This window comes from Colius striatus, chromosome 1 (genome assembly GCF_028858725.1).
Source record: "Colius striatus isolate bColStr4 chromosome 1, bColStr4.1.hap1, whole genome shotgun sequence".
NCBI lineage: Eukaryota > Metazoa > Chordata > Aves > Coliiformes > Coliidae > Colius > Colius striatus.
In genome coordinates this window covers 130,788,037-130,805,803 of record NC_084759.1, presented here as the reverse complement: position 1 = coordinate 130,805,803, position 17,767 = coordinate 130,788,037, and the positions used below count along the sequence as shown (strand labels likewise).

At 37.0% G+C, this 17,767-nt stretch overlaps 1 protein-coding gene across 1 annotated transcript in view; it reads right to left on the bottom strand.

The window, feature by feature from the left end:
- VWF (von Willebrand factor) overlaps positions 1-17,767 on the bottom strand; it is a 146,057-nt gene that overhangs the window by 77,172 nt on the left and 51,118 nt on the right. Inside the window, exons 19-26 of the mRNA XM_062007398.1 lie at positions 13,790-13,893; positions 9,502-9,640; positions 7,795-7,929; positions 4,573-4,719; positions 3,780-3,920; positions 2,047-2,166; positions 1,284-1,440; positions 542-700 (exon numbers count right to left, since the gene is read on the bottom strand). Of these exons, the coding sequence (XP_061863382.1) occupies positions 542-700; positions 1,284-1,440; positions 2,047-2,166; positions 3,780-3,920; positions 4,573-4,719; positions 7,795-7,929; positions 9,502-9,640; positions 13,790-13,893 (1,102 nt within the window). The remainder of the gene's footprint in view (positions 1-541; positions 701-1,283; positions 1,441-2,046; positions 2,167-3,779; positions 3,921-4,572; positions 4,720-7,794; positions 7,930-9,501; positions 9,641-13,789; positions 13,894-17,767) is intronic.

Here is a 17,767-nt window from a genome sequence, read left to right as displayed (position 1 = left end):
AGAGCCTTGGAGGTAGTAAGCACATCAAGGCAACGGGTTTCCCTCGCTGCAGTAGTTGCTCTGCAGGAAAACATCTTCTAAGTGCCTGGTACAAATTCATGCTCTACTTTAACCACAGTCAACAATCTCAGTTGTTACACAGCCCCTAATCCTCCTGTCTTCTTATCACCTTGTCCTCACCCTCTCTCATTCTTTCTGTCATGGTTTCATTCTCCTCCTCTAAGAATCATCTCATGCCTTCCACACCTCGAGATTGTTTCACAAAATCAAACCAGAATGCTTAACCAACTTCCTCTTTATGCAGTAAGAAATCATAATGAAAACACATCACTAAACCTGTTAAGGAATTAACTGCTGCATCTAAGTCTTTTGTTATCTCCAGACATATAAATCTGTGAATATTTCTGGACTGTAAGACTTCTTTTCATGCAACAGGAACAAATAAGGGGTTAAAAAAACCCCAAAAACAAAAATCAAAACACCAAAACTACAGCAATACCTACAAGTACCAGGAGTATAGCAGAAAAAGATAAGTAGTTACCTGGAGGACAGTGTACATGACATCCTTCCACACACTGCAGAGGGCACTCCAAAGGCTGTGGGTGCTGGCACGTTATAGGGCAAGCAGGTCCACAGCTATTGTATCGCCATTCACATTGATAATCTAATCCTTGTTTATTCAGGTACTCACAGCTTTGTGCTACACAGTGAAAGCATCAGAGGTGAAAAAAATCAAATTAGATTGTATTCATCACACCTCTCAGAACTATGACACCAAACTGGGTGTAAAGTGGACCACATATACATAGAAAAAAAGAAAAAACCAAACATTTCTATCTTTAAATAATTTGGGTTTTTTTACAACAACCAGGGCAAGATACTTCTTCACACTTACATCTTTGGTCTCATAATGAAATACTTGCTGTAGAACAGAGATATTTGGTATTGATAAAAACAACTGCTACGTTAAAAATTCATGCTTTAATTAATGTGTTTGTATATATATATATATACATATATGTATATATATATATATATATAGAGAGAGAGAGAGAGAGTACCACAGACTATTACATCCCTTAATTGAGAGAACATATTTTCCAGGTATGGCTCTGAACATGACTTGAAAAGGAAGTTTAAATGTCACTGTGAGTTACTAGCTCAGTCCCATTAAAGTGAACTCTGGACAGAGCTAGATAAGAATAATCTATCCAAGTCAACATCTTAATGATTAAAAGCTTGAACATTTACACTTGACTTTTCCTCATCTACCCTGTACTTACGGCACAGAGACGGTGATCTCCAGTGAACAGCAACCCCTTTTTGTGCACAGGCATGTGCATAGGCTGCTATAGCATCACAGAAACAAGCACAGTCCCCAATAGATTCGCAAGCACAAGTGTCGTACATGCAAATATCTACGTAGGGTTCAGGATTCACCTAAAAAAGAGAAATATGAGGTACAACACACTCAACTATTCCCTTCATCTCTTTTGTGTAGCCATACTTAACCTTCAGATGGTTTGGCTGCTTCATTCGCCAAGAGTTGAGGTAACACATAAAACAGTGCAGATTTTTTTCCTGATGTCAGCAATGCCTCAAATTGGGCCAGGTTCTCAAAGCTGTTATAGACACTGCAGTTTATTGTCCCTTAAATTCCTCATATAGAGTAATTTTACGTGGTTTTGTGCCCAGTCCCCAAATCCTCCTGTGCAGTAGCTTGGGTAGAATGTATTATATAAGCTCAGCTCCCCCTTCCCTCAAATCTCAGCCTGTGTTCTTGACTTCAAGTGCTAGTCTCCGTGCTTTAGAGTAAAATCTCCCTCAAAGCAAAAGTTATTCTGTACTTTCCTGCTAGGTGGTATTCTGCATTTTCCTATGAAACATCAGCTACAGGACAGAGTCAGAGAAAAGAATGTCAATTAGTCAGCCTTCTCCAAGTTCTGTGTGCTGTCAGCACAACCATACTTTTCCCCCCAGTTGTAATCAGTGTCAACACAGATCATGCAGAACTGAAGAATGTGAAACACATGACACAATACTCACAAGTTTTTTGCAATCTTCAAAGAGATCTCCAGATAAAATGCTGCATGATGTTTCTACCATCACCTGCTTCACTACGTTTCCATCACACAGTGGAGACATCAAGGTCTGTTCCTGGTTAGGCTGAAATATTGTAGACACAAGCACGTATTAGCCTTGCATTCAGGACTTCGGAACTCTTCAAATTGAAGTAAGAACCTCACTAGCACTAGAAATTTTTCATGACAAAGGAAATTGTTTCTTTGAGTAAAGTTTCAAGCTGTTGTATGTCAGGTACAGATATTGCCACAACAGAGCACGTAGTAGACCAGGACACCTCCTACATTTTCTCCAGCTCTTACTTGTACACTGCAGTTTTAACACAGACATTTTGAAGGCAAGAAGTCTCACTGTACCAAACACTCATCCTGAAAAATGATCATTCACAGCACTACAGAAGGCCCTCAACACTCACAAAAATGATTAGTCTTCCACAGACAATACTCAAGGCCACCACTGGATAAGAATGGCTCAGTATTCTCCTTTTTTCCCATTTGATTTATCTAAGAATGAGGAGTGCTAGTATTGACACAGTATTTATCATGGAGATAGTCTGCAGGTTCTGTCCTGTGCGTATTACACTGAAATGAGGAGCTCCTCAGTCTTGTACTGCAGTTTCACTCCTCATTATTGCAACTTCTTCTGTTTTCCAATTAAGTCATATCAAAAAAGTGACATTCAGCAAGATGATACTGGGTCTATGTCACATATTTGTACATATTTCTCAAACTAATCCAAAAGCTTTCGTGTGATCAAAAACAAACTCTTCATTTTCTTTTCTGATAATTTAAATATTTTAAGGAAAGATCTAAAAAGGCTTTTTAACTTCTCTTTCTCTCTGCAAACTTAGATAAACTTTCAAGAAAAAGGTTTCAGCCTTAAAATCATCTGAATGAAATGCTTCATTTTACAAACATCAAAACAAGTTGTCTTCAAGTTGCTTCCTCTCACTTTGTGATTTGGAAATATTTTAGCCTATATTTCAGCTCAAGATAAATTCATTATTCATTTTCATTCATTCAAAATTCTATATTTGGAAAAGACAAACTATACTCTATGTGTAGCAAAACCAGTATCCCACAAAGTCACCTAATCTATGGCACTAAAACATCAATAATACTTTCAGATAGTAGGCATCCTCCTCAAAATTCATAAGGAGTGGCAAATGGCAATAAGGTATTACATCCCCTCCTATATCTTGCATTTTCTGTTCAAGCTTCTCTTATCTGAAAATAATAACTGAACTATCATTTTTTTAAAAAGTCAAGAAGCACATAGAAAGAAATTAACGTGTGTGTTCAGTTGTTCGCAAGTGAACAGACTAAGATTTGTAATATAGAAATTTGGATAGGGAAATAAAATTTTTTATCTGAACTCGCCCTGTCTGAAAATTAGATTAAGCTCTAAAATGAGATTTCCAGTTTTATATATATATATATATATATAAGTATCTGGGCTGGCAAACAGCCTCTATTCTACAAATTGGCTATTTAAATATTTATATGAAGTCAAACATCATAGAGGCCTTTAATAAACCAACCAATCTTTTATCAGACTTCAAGAAATAAAATTATTTGGCAAAAATGTGAAGCAATAAGTTCAGTTCTATTTATTTTAATCCTTTCAAACCTCTTTGCTCACTCTTGAGTGATACTGTAACCTACACTACTTAGTTTTCACAGTTCATTCACAATCACCTTTTCAACATCAGCACAGTATGGATTAACTTTCCAAGAATTCCCGAAGTCAATTGGATCTACTTCAAGATGTTCATTGCTGCTGGTCAAATCATTGTTTTGGATTCCATCAAAATTTCCACACAGACCACACACTTGATCCTTGCAGGGAAAGAAACACAAAATACATAAACCTTACATCTATAGACTGGCTCAGGGTTTGGTTAAGAAGTCTTTTTAGCCTAGTGCTTTAATGGCATGAGGCTTAAAATCTGAATTATCCCTGGCCTTTAGGTTCACTAAAATTTACATAGTCTCTCATAGAGAACATTTAGCTCCTATTCCCATTCTGCTCAGATGAAAGGAGGACTATACTGTTACAAAGGAATCAAGGAAGAAAGAGTCCAGGATACCTCTTGGCCCTTATTTGGACTATGTCCCTACAATCCCATTTTCTTTCTGGAGATGACTGTCCTACTGCCATCACTAGTAAATCTGGATTCTTACATTGCCCTCCTTGAATACAGAAGAAATCACCCAAGGCATCACTATTCAGAGGCACCACAGCATTCATCATTTCTGGCACAGATCTACTGCAATTACCCCTTAAAGTTAAACTACCAAGAAAGTAAAAAATCTTTATGATATTACAAAACAAATAAACAAACAAACAAAAAGTTAATTTTCAAGCAAGTGCCTAATACTCCATGGAAATCTATCAGCATACTTGCATTTAAAAAATCTGTTCCCCAGACACAGGGTAAAGTGCATTCTTTAGTGAGAATAAGTAGTAAGGAAAAAAAAACCCACTTACTTTGAAATCACCATTCAAGATAACTGAGACTCTCATGGCCAGATCCCAGGTGACACTAATGGTTTTGCCCAGTAAAATGATGTAATAACGGCCAGATCTCAGGACTTCTAAATCATTCTCATCTTTAGGAGGTACTTTGATGTTTACCTGAACAAGAAAAGCACATTGCACTATTGCATGTCTCTACCATTTCATGTAGGTTGTTTGCACATTGGGACATGTGCTCATAGGTTAATGGCTATTTTCAAACAAACATCCTGTTCCTCAGAGAACAGATAGTTTCTATCCATTATACAGATGATCCAGAGCACTTGCAAAACTTTATTGGGTAAGTGACTGATTACAGGCTTTTCTCTACACTGAAAAGTTGCTGTGGATAAAGTACTGCTTCAGAAATAACTTCTGTACAGTAAATTAAGATAAAAATATCGTGTGCTTCAATCTCATCACATTTCTATAATTTTGAATGTAGCAATGTCCCTTGTGCTCCTGGAGTATAGCATACACTCACCACAAATGTTGATACACAAAGCAATGACTGCTAAACAGGAGGGCTGATAAAGATGAAAGGGTACACCAAATTAACAATCAGTTTAGTATTCAGTCAACAGTCACTGAATGATTATGTTTTATTTTTATTTCATATTTTTAGGAAACTAACAATTCTGTGGTCCTGAGACAGATGACAATATAAAAGATGGCCAGGCCTAAATGTAATGTGAACTTGAAGAACCACATGGATCAGTGGCCTCTGAAGGACTAGAGCCTGATTTTGAAGTCAGGAAGTATTTTCTTCCCAAACAGCTACATCAACAGAAAAAAAAGTCCTGAGATTCGTTTTGGTGTCTCTTAGTTTCTCCATCACTTCCACGTCCCCAGTGTGCTTCTTTCTCTTTCCATCTGGCTACAAATTCACTGCCTCTTGCAACTAAAAATTTAAGACATTAATTTGAAATGTTTTCTTTCACACCATAATCCTCTTTCAGTGGGAACTGTAATAGGATTATTAACCACATTCAGAGAGAAAGGTCTGGCATGGCTATTACTTTAAGTGCCACTAATGCATTAACTGAAAACTGCTTAATTGGGGAAGTTAGATGAAAACTTTCAATCAGTACAAATAGTGATTAAAGCAAGGGAGAAAGAGCAGCCCACAAACCATTCATCTACTCCCTAGTTTGAGGGCAAAATGTTTCCTTACCTCACTATTCCTTCTTACTCAATTCAGTAAAAGCTCAGCACTGTAATTCAGTGTCCTCCTCCTCTGTGTTATTTTCAGAAACCTTTATCCTCAGAGAAGACAGTTCGTATCCGCCAAGGATCTCCTAAAGAGAGTCTACAATGTCTTTAGGAAAGACTACATTAAAAGATATTTTAGGTTCTGAAAGCTTTTTCATATTCTCCTATGCCCAATGTATTACTATAGTGTCTAGTCACACTTGCTCACTTTACTTCTAAATATAGTAGTCTGCTTCCCAAACGTAGGCAAAAAAAACAGGAGGACAAAGCTGAGCTGAGAGGTTGACCTAAACTACAGAATTTTTATGCTTATGAAGGCTTTTTGCCCAACAATGAAGTCATAAACTTTGACCTTGACTAACTGGCAGATTTCTTTGTTTCAGAAAAACAAAGATTTAATGATTTTTTTTTTTTTTTTAATGTGAGCCACAACTGTAACATGTAAATACTTCAATTGAGACCCTATTTGCTTAAAACTTGAAGCTGCTCTCAAAACAATATAACATTAAAAGCTGCTTGGAAATGTTTAATGGCCAAAAAAGTTAATTTTCCTGCTCATTTCTAAAGATTCCTATGAAAAAAAAAAGTGTAAAAAGTCATGACTGGGTAAAATTTTCTTTAAAAGTCTTCACATCAGTTGTTTTTCTCAAAATCCTCCTTTGGTTGCTGTTATTTCCAAGAAAATCTGCTGTAGATATTATCACACTGAGCCTTAAACTCTCTAGAAAGACAGCCAAAAATTCAGTCAGGGTCATGTGGACAGTCTTGTGATACAGACCTAGCTCTTGCAAGGATATAATCTCTCGGGAACCAAATATCCTCTGTTACTGGCCACCTAATCACCTCCCATCTTTTCTGGCCCTTTAGCTGACCAAATGAAATCACAGCTTTTCTGAAAATCGGTCAACTAAAGAAGGTTTCAGCCATATCCTGGCTCTATGGAGTGATCCTTGCACTATTATTCACCCTCACCCAGGTAGGAGATTCTTTAGCAGTAGAAATAAAGAATTGGTTGGTCAACTAACATGCCCTGTGTTCATTCCTCCAGCAACTAAAAACCTACACAGATCATATGGCGTCAAGATGCACTACACAGACACTGTTAAGAATGCTCATGTTTTACCATTCAGTGGCACACAGCGATTTGCAGGCAATTTCCAGGCTACACAAAACCTGGCACAACTATCTCTGTTGACCAGAAACAAGGCAAATGTAGAGTGGTTTCCTGTTTCACAGGGAATGTTTTTTGCAAATCTCTGGTCTAGATGCCAGTTCAGAGCTCAGTACTTTTGAAAACTGAGCAACTGAAACATTAAAATCCACTTTAGCTCTTCAACCCAGACAAGTCTTAACTCTTAACAATGCTCAAGGCAAAGAGCTGAACTCTGCCCTTCAGAAAGCTTGTTTCCTGATATGGAGGGACATGGAAGGTGGAAGCAATTCTTGGCTAGTTCTTCAGTGTATCTTGGTAGGAAATGAGATTAAAAAAGGAGAGTTCAGTCATCTGGGCTTTTTGTCTGACAATTCAACAGGAGAAAGGATACCGATATTTACTTTTGCAGTATCAATATGTTTCAGATATGACTTCTTTTTCTCCTGTATGCTCAGTCCTTCAGATGGCTAAACTAGGTCTGAAGTCTGAGGAGACTAGTCATGGGACAGTCACCATTTAGCTCTTCCTTACACTTAACCTTGCTTGAAATAGATTTAGTCCACCCGTGTTTAGAAAGGACATTCTTCACATGCACTTGCATTGAACAGCATTCTGATAAGATGTAAATCTATTGGCATCAACCAGAAATGCCAAAATGGCATTATACTTCTGGGAGTAAAATGGATAATAATAATCCTATTAATCTGTTCATTTTAAAATTGAAAATTCAAGAACTATTGAGCGTGAGGTCCTGCATGCCTCATGTTACTAAATAAGCTGAAATTCTTTTCCCCAGAAAACGGAAAGAAAGAGAACAAAAGTGTACTTACATTTCCATTAAACAACTCTATTTCCCCACTTTTATACAGAATGATAACCTTTTTGGTGCACTTTTCTCCAGTGAAGCCACAGCCTTCATTTGAAATTAGTATCCGGAATGTCCCAGAGTTAGCCTTGCAGAAATCCTATCAAATTAAAATAAATGAATGAGTCATTAATGTGGAATATTTGAAAAACATATACAGATCTATGGAGAAACAGGAAGCCTCAAATAACTTCTTGTGTAGTCTGTGGCCAGTAGAATATGTGCTGGCATGCTAACTGTTCCCATATTAATTTATTTTGTGTGTTGATATTCATGTGGTCTACCTCTTAAAGAATGAGGTACACTCTGTCAATGACACACACATATGCATTGCAGGGTATTATTTGGCAGGGAGAATCCATGCTATTATCTGTAATATTTTGAAGAAGTAGAGTGGACATAGTGTACACCTTAATACACAAATATTAACTGATTTGATAGTGAAAACAAGACTCTGCAGATGTAAAGATAAAAAATATAAACCTAGAAGGTTACATTAGATAGAAGGATTAGGAAAAAACTTGCAACACAATTTTGATCTAAATGTTTAATGTCCATGTCTTCTAATCTGTACATGAATAACCATTGCAACAATGTCAACCTATTTCTTGGAGAGCAATTATGTAGTTTGATGTTCAATTCAAATATTTCTGACATACATGGAGAGTTAGTTCTACACTTATATGACTACCCATGACTATCAGGTCTTTCAGGTTTTGAGGGTTTTTTTTTCAGTATACACCTTTTAAGAAAAAGGCCCTGTATAGAGTTGTCTATGTTTGTCATTTGAGGAAAACAGATTTCATTTTAAGTAGTTTTGTATTACTGTATATAAGGCCCTTGAGACCTTTACACAGAGCTTTTACTAGTGTCAGGTTAATCAGTTTTCTGAGGTAATCCAGCTGACATCAAGGAGGGAGCATATTTCGAAGACCCAGTCAGAGACAGATTGATCACACTTTCCCACTCAAGAACTTCAAAGAGGAATCTGGTTTGTTGGGAAAAGAGTAACTCATCTGAGAAACATGTCACTCTGTAACTGCAGAAGACTATTATCAATTAGCTGTGAATTCATCTTGAGTTAGACCAAATTTTCAGGGAAATTCTTCTTTTGCACACACATTTTTAAATATGCGATGATTTGCATTTCTAGATGAGCCGTGATCTTATTTAAAGCTACATTTTCTGCCCGCTCTCACAAATCACAGGTTTATATTAGTGTGCTGTGCCTTCATATACCTCTTGTCTGTTCAGGAAAAAATGAACACTATCAAACTACTCTGAAGAGGTTGGTGCATGCAACAAGACAGTGACCTTGCCAAAGTGAACAAGCAGAGTCTGTGCCCTGGATGCATTTAGAAAAGATTCACCAAGCACTTCTTGTCTCAGTCAGACAATAAGCCATTGTTACAGGATAAGGAAGCTGATGGAGAATGAGGATTGATTTATGGGTATCTACAATTACTTGTTAGAGATGAAATTCAGACAGTTCCTCTCTATGCCATGCTGCTATCGTATGTTTCATGGCTGCCAGCTAGTCACATGACATACCTTCCCCTCTACTATTCATTTGGACTTTACTGTGACTTATCCAAACACTGGACTTCTCGTTACATAGTCTCTCCTCCTTATATAGTATCAGGCAGCTTTGGCGTTTTTGATGTGTTCTTACCTGAACTAATACATATTGACAGTTTCCTGGAAACTCATATTTCAGTCCATCAAATGTCAAATAATGAGCTGTACCAATAACAGTACAAGTGCCATCACATATATTTTTGGTGCATTCCCATTTTCGACCACGACACATGCTGTAACAGAGAAAATGAGTCAGTGACAGTTATTATTTCCAATATACACAATAAGTAAAGAATGCAAGGTGGTTTAGGCAAAGCAAAAGAGGAAATGTTTCTGTCTCCAGGAGTTCATGAAGACTCCTCAAAAAACACACAAATTGCACTAAGCTGTTTTGCTTTTTTTTTTTTTTTTTTCCCCTGGGCCTGGGTTAGGGAATAACTTATTACAGATCAAATAGGAGCATTGTCATCCTGTGTGTCTTAACCCAGATACTAATTGCAGCTCTGTGAGGAACCTCTGCCGTATTCTGTGCTGGTCTCTGTCCTCAGGTATGTCTTCAGATAGGTACTCTTGGAGAGGTCCATGCCTGAGCTGATGGAATCTTTCTCTAGATAGACTTCCGTAACTACATTATGCTACCGTACAGCATCAGGATGAGGGATGAAGCTGGAACACAAAAGGTTCCATTTAAACATAAGAAAAAACTTCTTTACTGTGAGGGAGCCCTGGCACAGGCTGCCCAGGGAGGGTTTTTAAGACCTTCTCTGGAGGTCTTAAAAACCCACCTGGATGCATTCCTGAATGACCTGATCAAGGTGTACCTGCTTTAGCAGGTGGGGTGGACTAGATGATCTTTAGAGGTCCCTTCCAAGTCCTACCATTCTGTGATTCTCTGATGTTGCCAATGACACCTCTTAGACCTCTTTACAAGCACAGAAAAACAAGACACTGCCTTTTTTTTTTTTTCAGGATGATGGGAATTCTGAAGAGCAGTCAGATACAGGGTTAAGATCTTGATATCATTATACCCACGTTGCTGTAGCAGCTGCACTGCACTGTCATTATCGTGCAAAGCCAGTGATGCCATATTTTCTCTTCTTTGTTTCACTCCTCCTTTTGTATTCTTTTTGCCCTTTGTTTTTTTTTTTTCTGGTTTGTTTTTTTGTTTGTTTTCAAAAACAAACCAGAAAAAAACCCACATAATGATCACCTTCTGAGTGCATATTCCAAATGCAAAGAAAAGTTATTCTCTTACCTTGGTATAATTGAATTCCTTTCAGTGTAATTATACCAGTGTAACAGACAGAAGGAAAAATAGTAGGGCTCCTAGTCTTCATGATGACACCAAACCAACCATATTCAGCATCAAACACTATGAAATTTCTTAGAGTTTCCAAGAACATCTGCATTCCTTCATTGCAGTGATAGATAATAATCTAGATCTTACATGGTACCCTTATTTAAGGCTCAAAAAGGTAAATACGATTATTCTTAAATTAAATTTAGGGCAATTGTGAAACAAAGAGAAGAAGAGACTTTAGTACATCCACCCAGGCCTAATACACTTTTCCAGAGGTATCCTTGAGAATCAGAAGCCTTGCTACAGAGTCTGCAGGTATGAAAGGTGATCTTTCCCTTGGCACGCACAGGCTTTTGATCAGTGAAATAAAATGACCCGTTAACTAGCAAGAGACTGAGGAAACAAAACAAAAAACAAGGTCAATGAAACATAAAATCTGCTCACTCTTTTGTTTGTTTTTCATTTTGGGTGAGTTGGAATAGCATCTTACACCATATCTAGTAATCTAACCGTAATCATTTAATAAACTAATAAACAATAGCTTTCTTGAGGTTGGAGAAATGTTCATCTACAGATGGACATTGTCACTGCCCCAGGGATTTTCTAATCAGCCTAAGATTCTGTAATTCTGTGTGATCCCATAAGGATGAGGAAAGAGGAATTTAATCCCTGCTTTACAGATGTAAAAACTCAGGAACAAAAAACCTGAAATATTTTCCCAAGACCAACTTGCTAATCAAATAAAAATCAGGTACTAAACGGAGTTTTATAGTAATATCTTAACTCAAGCATAAGTGTTGTTTAATCTTGATAACACTTCAGTAGGAGCCCTACTACTTCACATATTCATAAATATTGGGCAATACATTTTCTTCTAAGAATGAAATTTCTATAACATGAAACCTATTGCAACTTCTGCCATTAAATCTCTGCTACTAGACAGAGCGAGACCAAGATTTTGAATATAAGTGCACGAAACAATTCTAAAGTACGTGTTGCAGAAAAATTCAGATTAGCAAATTTCTGCTTCATAAAAGTTATTCCAAAATTTTCACTGAGCTCTACAGTGAATTCCCAATGCATAGGATAACAAAAGTTTTGCCACTAGCTTAGACTTGGAGACATTCCGTTGTTCATGAACTAGGGTCTCCCATATGTCAAGGCAAATGTAAATGCCAAATCTGACACCTCTGGCTCATATATTGTGTTTGCAGGTGTTCACATCTGGCTAAAAACAAGTGAGAATAAGAACTCCTGCAACAGCAGTACAAAAAGCAAAAACAACAAAAAGGAAGATCTGACCTCCAAAACGCAGACTCTCAATTTTCACTAATTCTCAAAGCTATAGTAATTTCCTATATCACTTTCTAAGTGACATTTGATTTGATATTTGCTGAGAACAATCATGACACTTTTAAAGTCATATAGTTCAAAAACGCTGTAGTGAAATTTTAGAAGGGATTCTTTAAAATTTTACTTTCACATTCAGGAAAAATACCTAAAATGAGAGAAAGAATTTGCATCAATGAGGGGAAAAAAGCATGATTTGTAACATTTTCTGACTCTGATATTAAAAAAAATCTCTGTATTAGAAGAAATGTTACACTGGCATTGCCAAAAATGAAAGGATGGTTACAAGGATAAAGTAACATGATCATGACTATTTTAAGGCTGAAGAATAGAATGATTGAAAATAGACTGTGCACAGCTATTGTGAAGAATCTTTGAAATTACACACCACCACCAAGGGGTTTTAAACCTTACTATTCTTGTTTCAGTAACATTTTCATTGTGTCTGATTTTCAGCTGAGTCATGTTTACTTAGATGAACATAAACACTTTCTAGTATATGCAGCTATATAAAAATATAAACTTCTGCTCCATCTTCCTCCCTTCAAATCTACTTTTCCTCAAGTCTAACTATAGTAGATGATTCACAGTGTAATATGTGGCTGCAAAAGAAACACTGAAACAAGACACTGGAAGGTCAATATTTCCATATAAAGCCATGAAAACTTAGATCCAAGTCTAACTTACACTAGCTAGGAGCAGTCCCACTAGTTTAAAAACACTACACTTGAAATGTGAAGTAGTGTTGCCCAGAGATCAATGCACAAAACAAAAATAAAATCAAATGATTCATTAATGATACTGATTCTGTGATCCATCATACAGAGGATAAGAGAAAGACTGCTCCTTTGGGGGCCACAGAGCTAAGCAGAACCTTTCAAGTAAAATATGTGAGATTATGAAGTCTAAGTTCAAAGAGACTGCAGTGTCCATACTACTGGTAGCTAGACGTCTTACACCTTGGGCTATTGGAGCTCTGGAGGAAAGAGCCACTACACCTCCACAATCACACATGGAGAGCAAAGCACCTCCCACACAGAAAACATGCTGTGCAAACAGAAGCCTGAAACTGTCCAGCAGGCAAATACTTGATACTTTACCATGCAAATCTCACACCCCAGCGCTTTCTTTTGATAGACAGGTATGGGGGTGAAAGACACAAAGCACCAACTCCCTCTTTTTTTTCCTTTTTTTTAAGATATTGTTGAACTTAGCAATCATTTGAGATATAAGAAGTCAACTGTTTCTGCCTCATTCTTCAACATTTTTCTGAAGAGCTCCTGTCATATTACAGCTAGCATTTCACATTCCTTCTGCTAACACGCCTCTCTGAAAAGGATTGACTTGAAAGGCCTCAGATGCCAACAAAAGGAAAGCATGATCGCAGATCTTAGCCACAAAGTGCAGCCTCCATTCTTCTCACCCCAGAGGAGCTCTTGTTTGTTATCATGTTTTGCAAGATCAAGGAGAAAATCCACTAGCTTGTGGCAACAGACAGCCTGCACAGACACATAGATTGTAAGGTACCAAGTACAGTTTACTAGATATTGCACTGATCTTTATGCAACATGCAAAGGGAATACGCCAGTCCTTGCAATATGTGCATTACTACACTACAAAACCTGATTTAACATAAAATAGATCTGTTAAGCAAACATTATTCAGTTTTATGATAAATGTTTTAGGTGCTATAGAGAAAAATAGGAAAAAAAACACAGTTCCAGTGGCTCACCAGGTGTTGCAGTCATTGGTCACTGACTCTCCCTTGGCATATTCTCTTCCATTGTGAAAACACGGGCATCTTTCAAGAGCAACACACTTATTTTCATGTCTCACCTAAGTGAAATAAACAGTTTGTCAACATACAGGTCTATCAATATGTGCCAGGATGTGGAGGAGTAAGCGTAAGAACGTGTGGATAAAGAATAAAGGAAAGGATAAAGGAAATGGTTCAAGAATGTCTAAGGTAAGAAAGGTATAGCATTGCTATTTTTTTTTCCCCTTTGACTATAAATAAACAAAGCTATTGGTACATAAATCACAGTCTTGACGTACAACAGCTTAATCTGATGGGGCCTGATTACAGACAAATATCATGATGAGAAAATCCAATTTGACCAAAACCAGGATGCAGTGAAGATAAAAGAGGCTAACCTGAATATGGAAAGCAGGTGAATAGCACATGCTCCTCACACCCAACAAACTGAAGGATGGCCTACCTAAAAAGCAGCCAGCTGCAGGGTTCGGTTGGGCTAAAAAATAAGAAGGCTGAGGAGGAGAAAAGGAGCTGTGGTTATTCCACTCTTACAGGCTCTGTTGCTGGGAAATAGGTCATTAAATTCCAATTACAATTTTTTCTTTTTCAGTTTTACTCTACTGATCTTAGTCTATCTTTTTATAGCAAGTTATCTCATTTAAATGAATAAAAATTTAAAAATTAAAAAACACACAAAAAAACTAAAATAAGTAGTGCTTTTAGACTGTTCCCTTTTTTCCACTCCTTTTCTTTGTGTTTTCTGTGATTACTGTTTTTCCATTTTGAAGGTAGAGAGATTTAGAGAATCAGACAAAATCAAGCCTGCTTATGTTGGTTTTCACTTGGTCATAGTTCTGCAAAGTCAGGGGTAGGTTTGACTTTTACTTCATTGAATATCAAAATGGAGAGCATTTCCCCCATCTCACATTCAAAAGTCATAAAATCGCACCGTCCCACTTTAAATTCTTTCTGTAAAATCATTAAAATAGCTTCTTCTTTACCATTAAATGTGGGTGAACGAGGTCAATGTAGCCTGAATGCCAGGTTAATAAAGTAGAACAGCTCTGCCTTTTCCTATGGGGACCTAGAATGGCCACAGGGAATTACTAATAAAAAGGATTTCACAATGGATTATGATTTTGTTAATAGTAACACAACTGGTCATACTGACACTACATCCAAAAGCTGGTGTATCTAGCAGTCTGATGCCATGCTGCATTACATGTCTATTGAGCATAGTACCATGTGGTACTGCAAGGCCAGTGTCATTATTCACAAACAGCCAGACCATCTGTGAAAGTCACTCAACCCATCAATAGATAGCATTTAATATGGGAGATCCAACAGTCCTAAGTGCCTGAAATGATGGGTGGTGTGAGTGTTAGGGAGGCAACCGCAAGAAAAGAACAGCTGCTGTTTGTACCATCTCACACCCCTATGATGATGCTCCAGAGTATGTGTCAGATTAAAGGAGTTGACTAGCTGATGATCCACCTGGGGATTCAACAGAAATGACCATTGTTTCCTCACTCTGTCTTATTAGTTGCTTAATAAATTGTTGAAATTGTTAAAGATCCTTCTCCCCTAAACTCTGCCTTGATGAGGCTAAATTTTAATCTCTCTTGGTCATCACAATTTTGATTAATACCTCATTGCCAAGAGAAGCTCAGATTTTCACTCTGTGGTTCCTTGTACACCTGAGGGCTTCAACAGAAAGTCAGCCAAAGGTATAAAGGAATACAGGATTATGTAAAGGAAGTTGGTCAAGTTAGAATGTAATAGCGGTCATGTTTTAACTAAAAGAGCCTGTCATCATTTCTATGCAGACAGAGACAAGTTAGAAACATGTTAGGACTGACCACTCAACGTGTCCTGGTTTACACTTGACTTTTCTTTCTTATGTTAGCTGTACGCTTCTTAGATTTGTTTTATAAAGAATTAGCCTTAGTCAGATGCACATACCACAAGGCTGGTATCCACCTCCTCATGACAATTCTCAGTATCTTGTTATATAGGATAACTCTACTACAGAAGAAAAAATAATAGACCAGGAAAATCAAAATAGCACTTTTTTAAGTGTCTGTTGAAAACAGTTTGGAAGAAAAAACCCTTTCAGACTTTTCTGATTAAAACATTTAGGGGTTTTTTTTGTTTGTTTTCTTTTCTACTAACATATCATAGTTTTAGAAGTAGTTCTATTTCAGCATCCAGACTACAACAAAATGCTTCATTTCAATTTTAAATTTTAATTTTGCTTCAGTTGTTGGAAATTGAGAGAAATTCCTTTCCCAGTTTTGAAGTTTCTGCTTTTTGTGCTCTCTGATTATTCTGCTCCTCTTTTTTCCCAGAAAGGTGGTTGCCACTCCATTTGTATATTTATTAACATTTTCCAATGGGAAAAACCTGGAGTGCAACAAACTAATCTGAGAAAGCCTATTTTTCCCCACACTTCTGCACATGTGTTATGATTTATCTGTTCTGCTCTACAAAAGGGTGACAACTATGGAGGATTTCCCACCTTCCACATAATCAAAGAAAGAGAAAGAATAATTACTTTTAATGACATATTGAACCTTTTTATTTTCAATAAATCCAAATAATATAAAATATTAAGTCAAGATGAAGTGGAAAACTTATTTCTCAGTTGAAATAATTTAGTTTTCATCTGCATTTTCTGACTGGGGAAATAATAAATTGATTGATTAGAAATTTCTCACCTCAGCAAATTTTCCAATTCAAATCTCGGCACACGTGGCATCTTGTTCATGAACAATCCTTGATTGCTGTTTTATTACTTTTCAGATATGTAATTTACAATTACATATTAACTGCTACATATACTTGCAAATTGTACTGGAGAGTGGTTTTTTGTAAACTATGTATCCTTACCTTTGTTTCCTGATGGTATCAACCATTTCAGAGAAGCAAGAAAATGAATTTTTGTTTTTGCTAATAAATTACCTATGACCATTCATAACTTTTATATGCTAGTGTATTGTAAAAGGAAAATGGCACAGTTTCTCCCAGAGTAGTGAAATGTGCAAATGTTTATTTCCATAAATGTTGAGTAATCTGTTACTTCCCATAGACATTCCTACAAACAGTAGCTCACCTCCGTGACAGCTTGTCAGTTAAGTAGGATTACAGAACATCAACACAAGAGACTGATCAGTAAAAGAAATAGTAATACAGTTTTCTGATCCCTTTATTGCTCAGCTCTGTTGGTACAAGCCTGGAAAACACAGACTTTGTGACCTTGTAGTGTTTTCCCTCAGTATGCCCAGTCTTTAGTGTACAGAGAGACAGGATAGAAAGGAGAACCTAGTCATCACCCTAAATCCCCCCGTCTTTGGCAGCTGATACTGGGAGCACATTACAGAATGCAGAAATAAGCTTCCCCCAAACCATCCTTCTTAGGTACCTATCGGTGACAAGGAGAAAACTGCTCTTTTATAATAAGCTGGCAGGTCCTGTAAAACCATATTTCAGGAATCTAACACATCGCAAAAGGCACCTGCATAATAGAAGCAAGGAGTTTGATCCTGCCTTTGCATGGCTGTGCTTATAGCAAAATCACATATATATTGTCTTTTCCCATCATGGCTTTGAGAAACACAAATCTCACAGTTTTTATTCTCTGACAGACAGGAAGCCAATGAAAACATGCAATTATAGATTGAGTTTACTGGAAGATTGAATCACACTGTCATCTAGTGGACAAAGAACTTATTTTACTAGTTCTTAAAAAAATAAATAAATAAGTAAATGAACTGGGTGCAATTCTTCCATCCCAAACCTGACAAACCATCTTGTTGAATTCAGGAGCAAGTTTCACACCATTGCAGTCAGTGGGAGTTTTCAATTCCAAAATGTAAAAATCTGTTTCTGCTGAATTTTATGAAGCAATGGTTTGAACTATTGTTCCAGTCTACTGAAAAGGGATACAAAATTCAA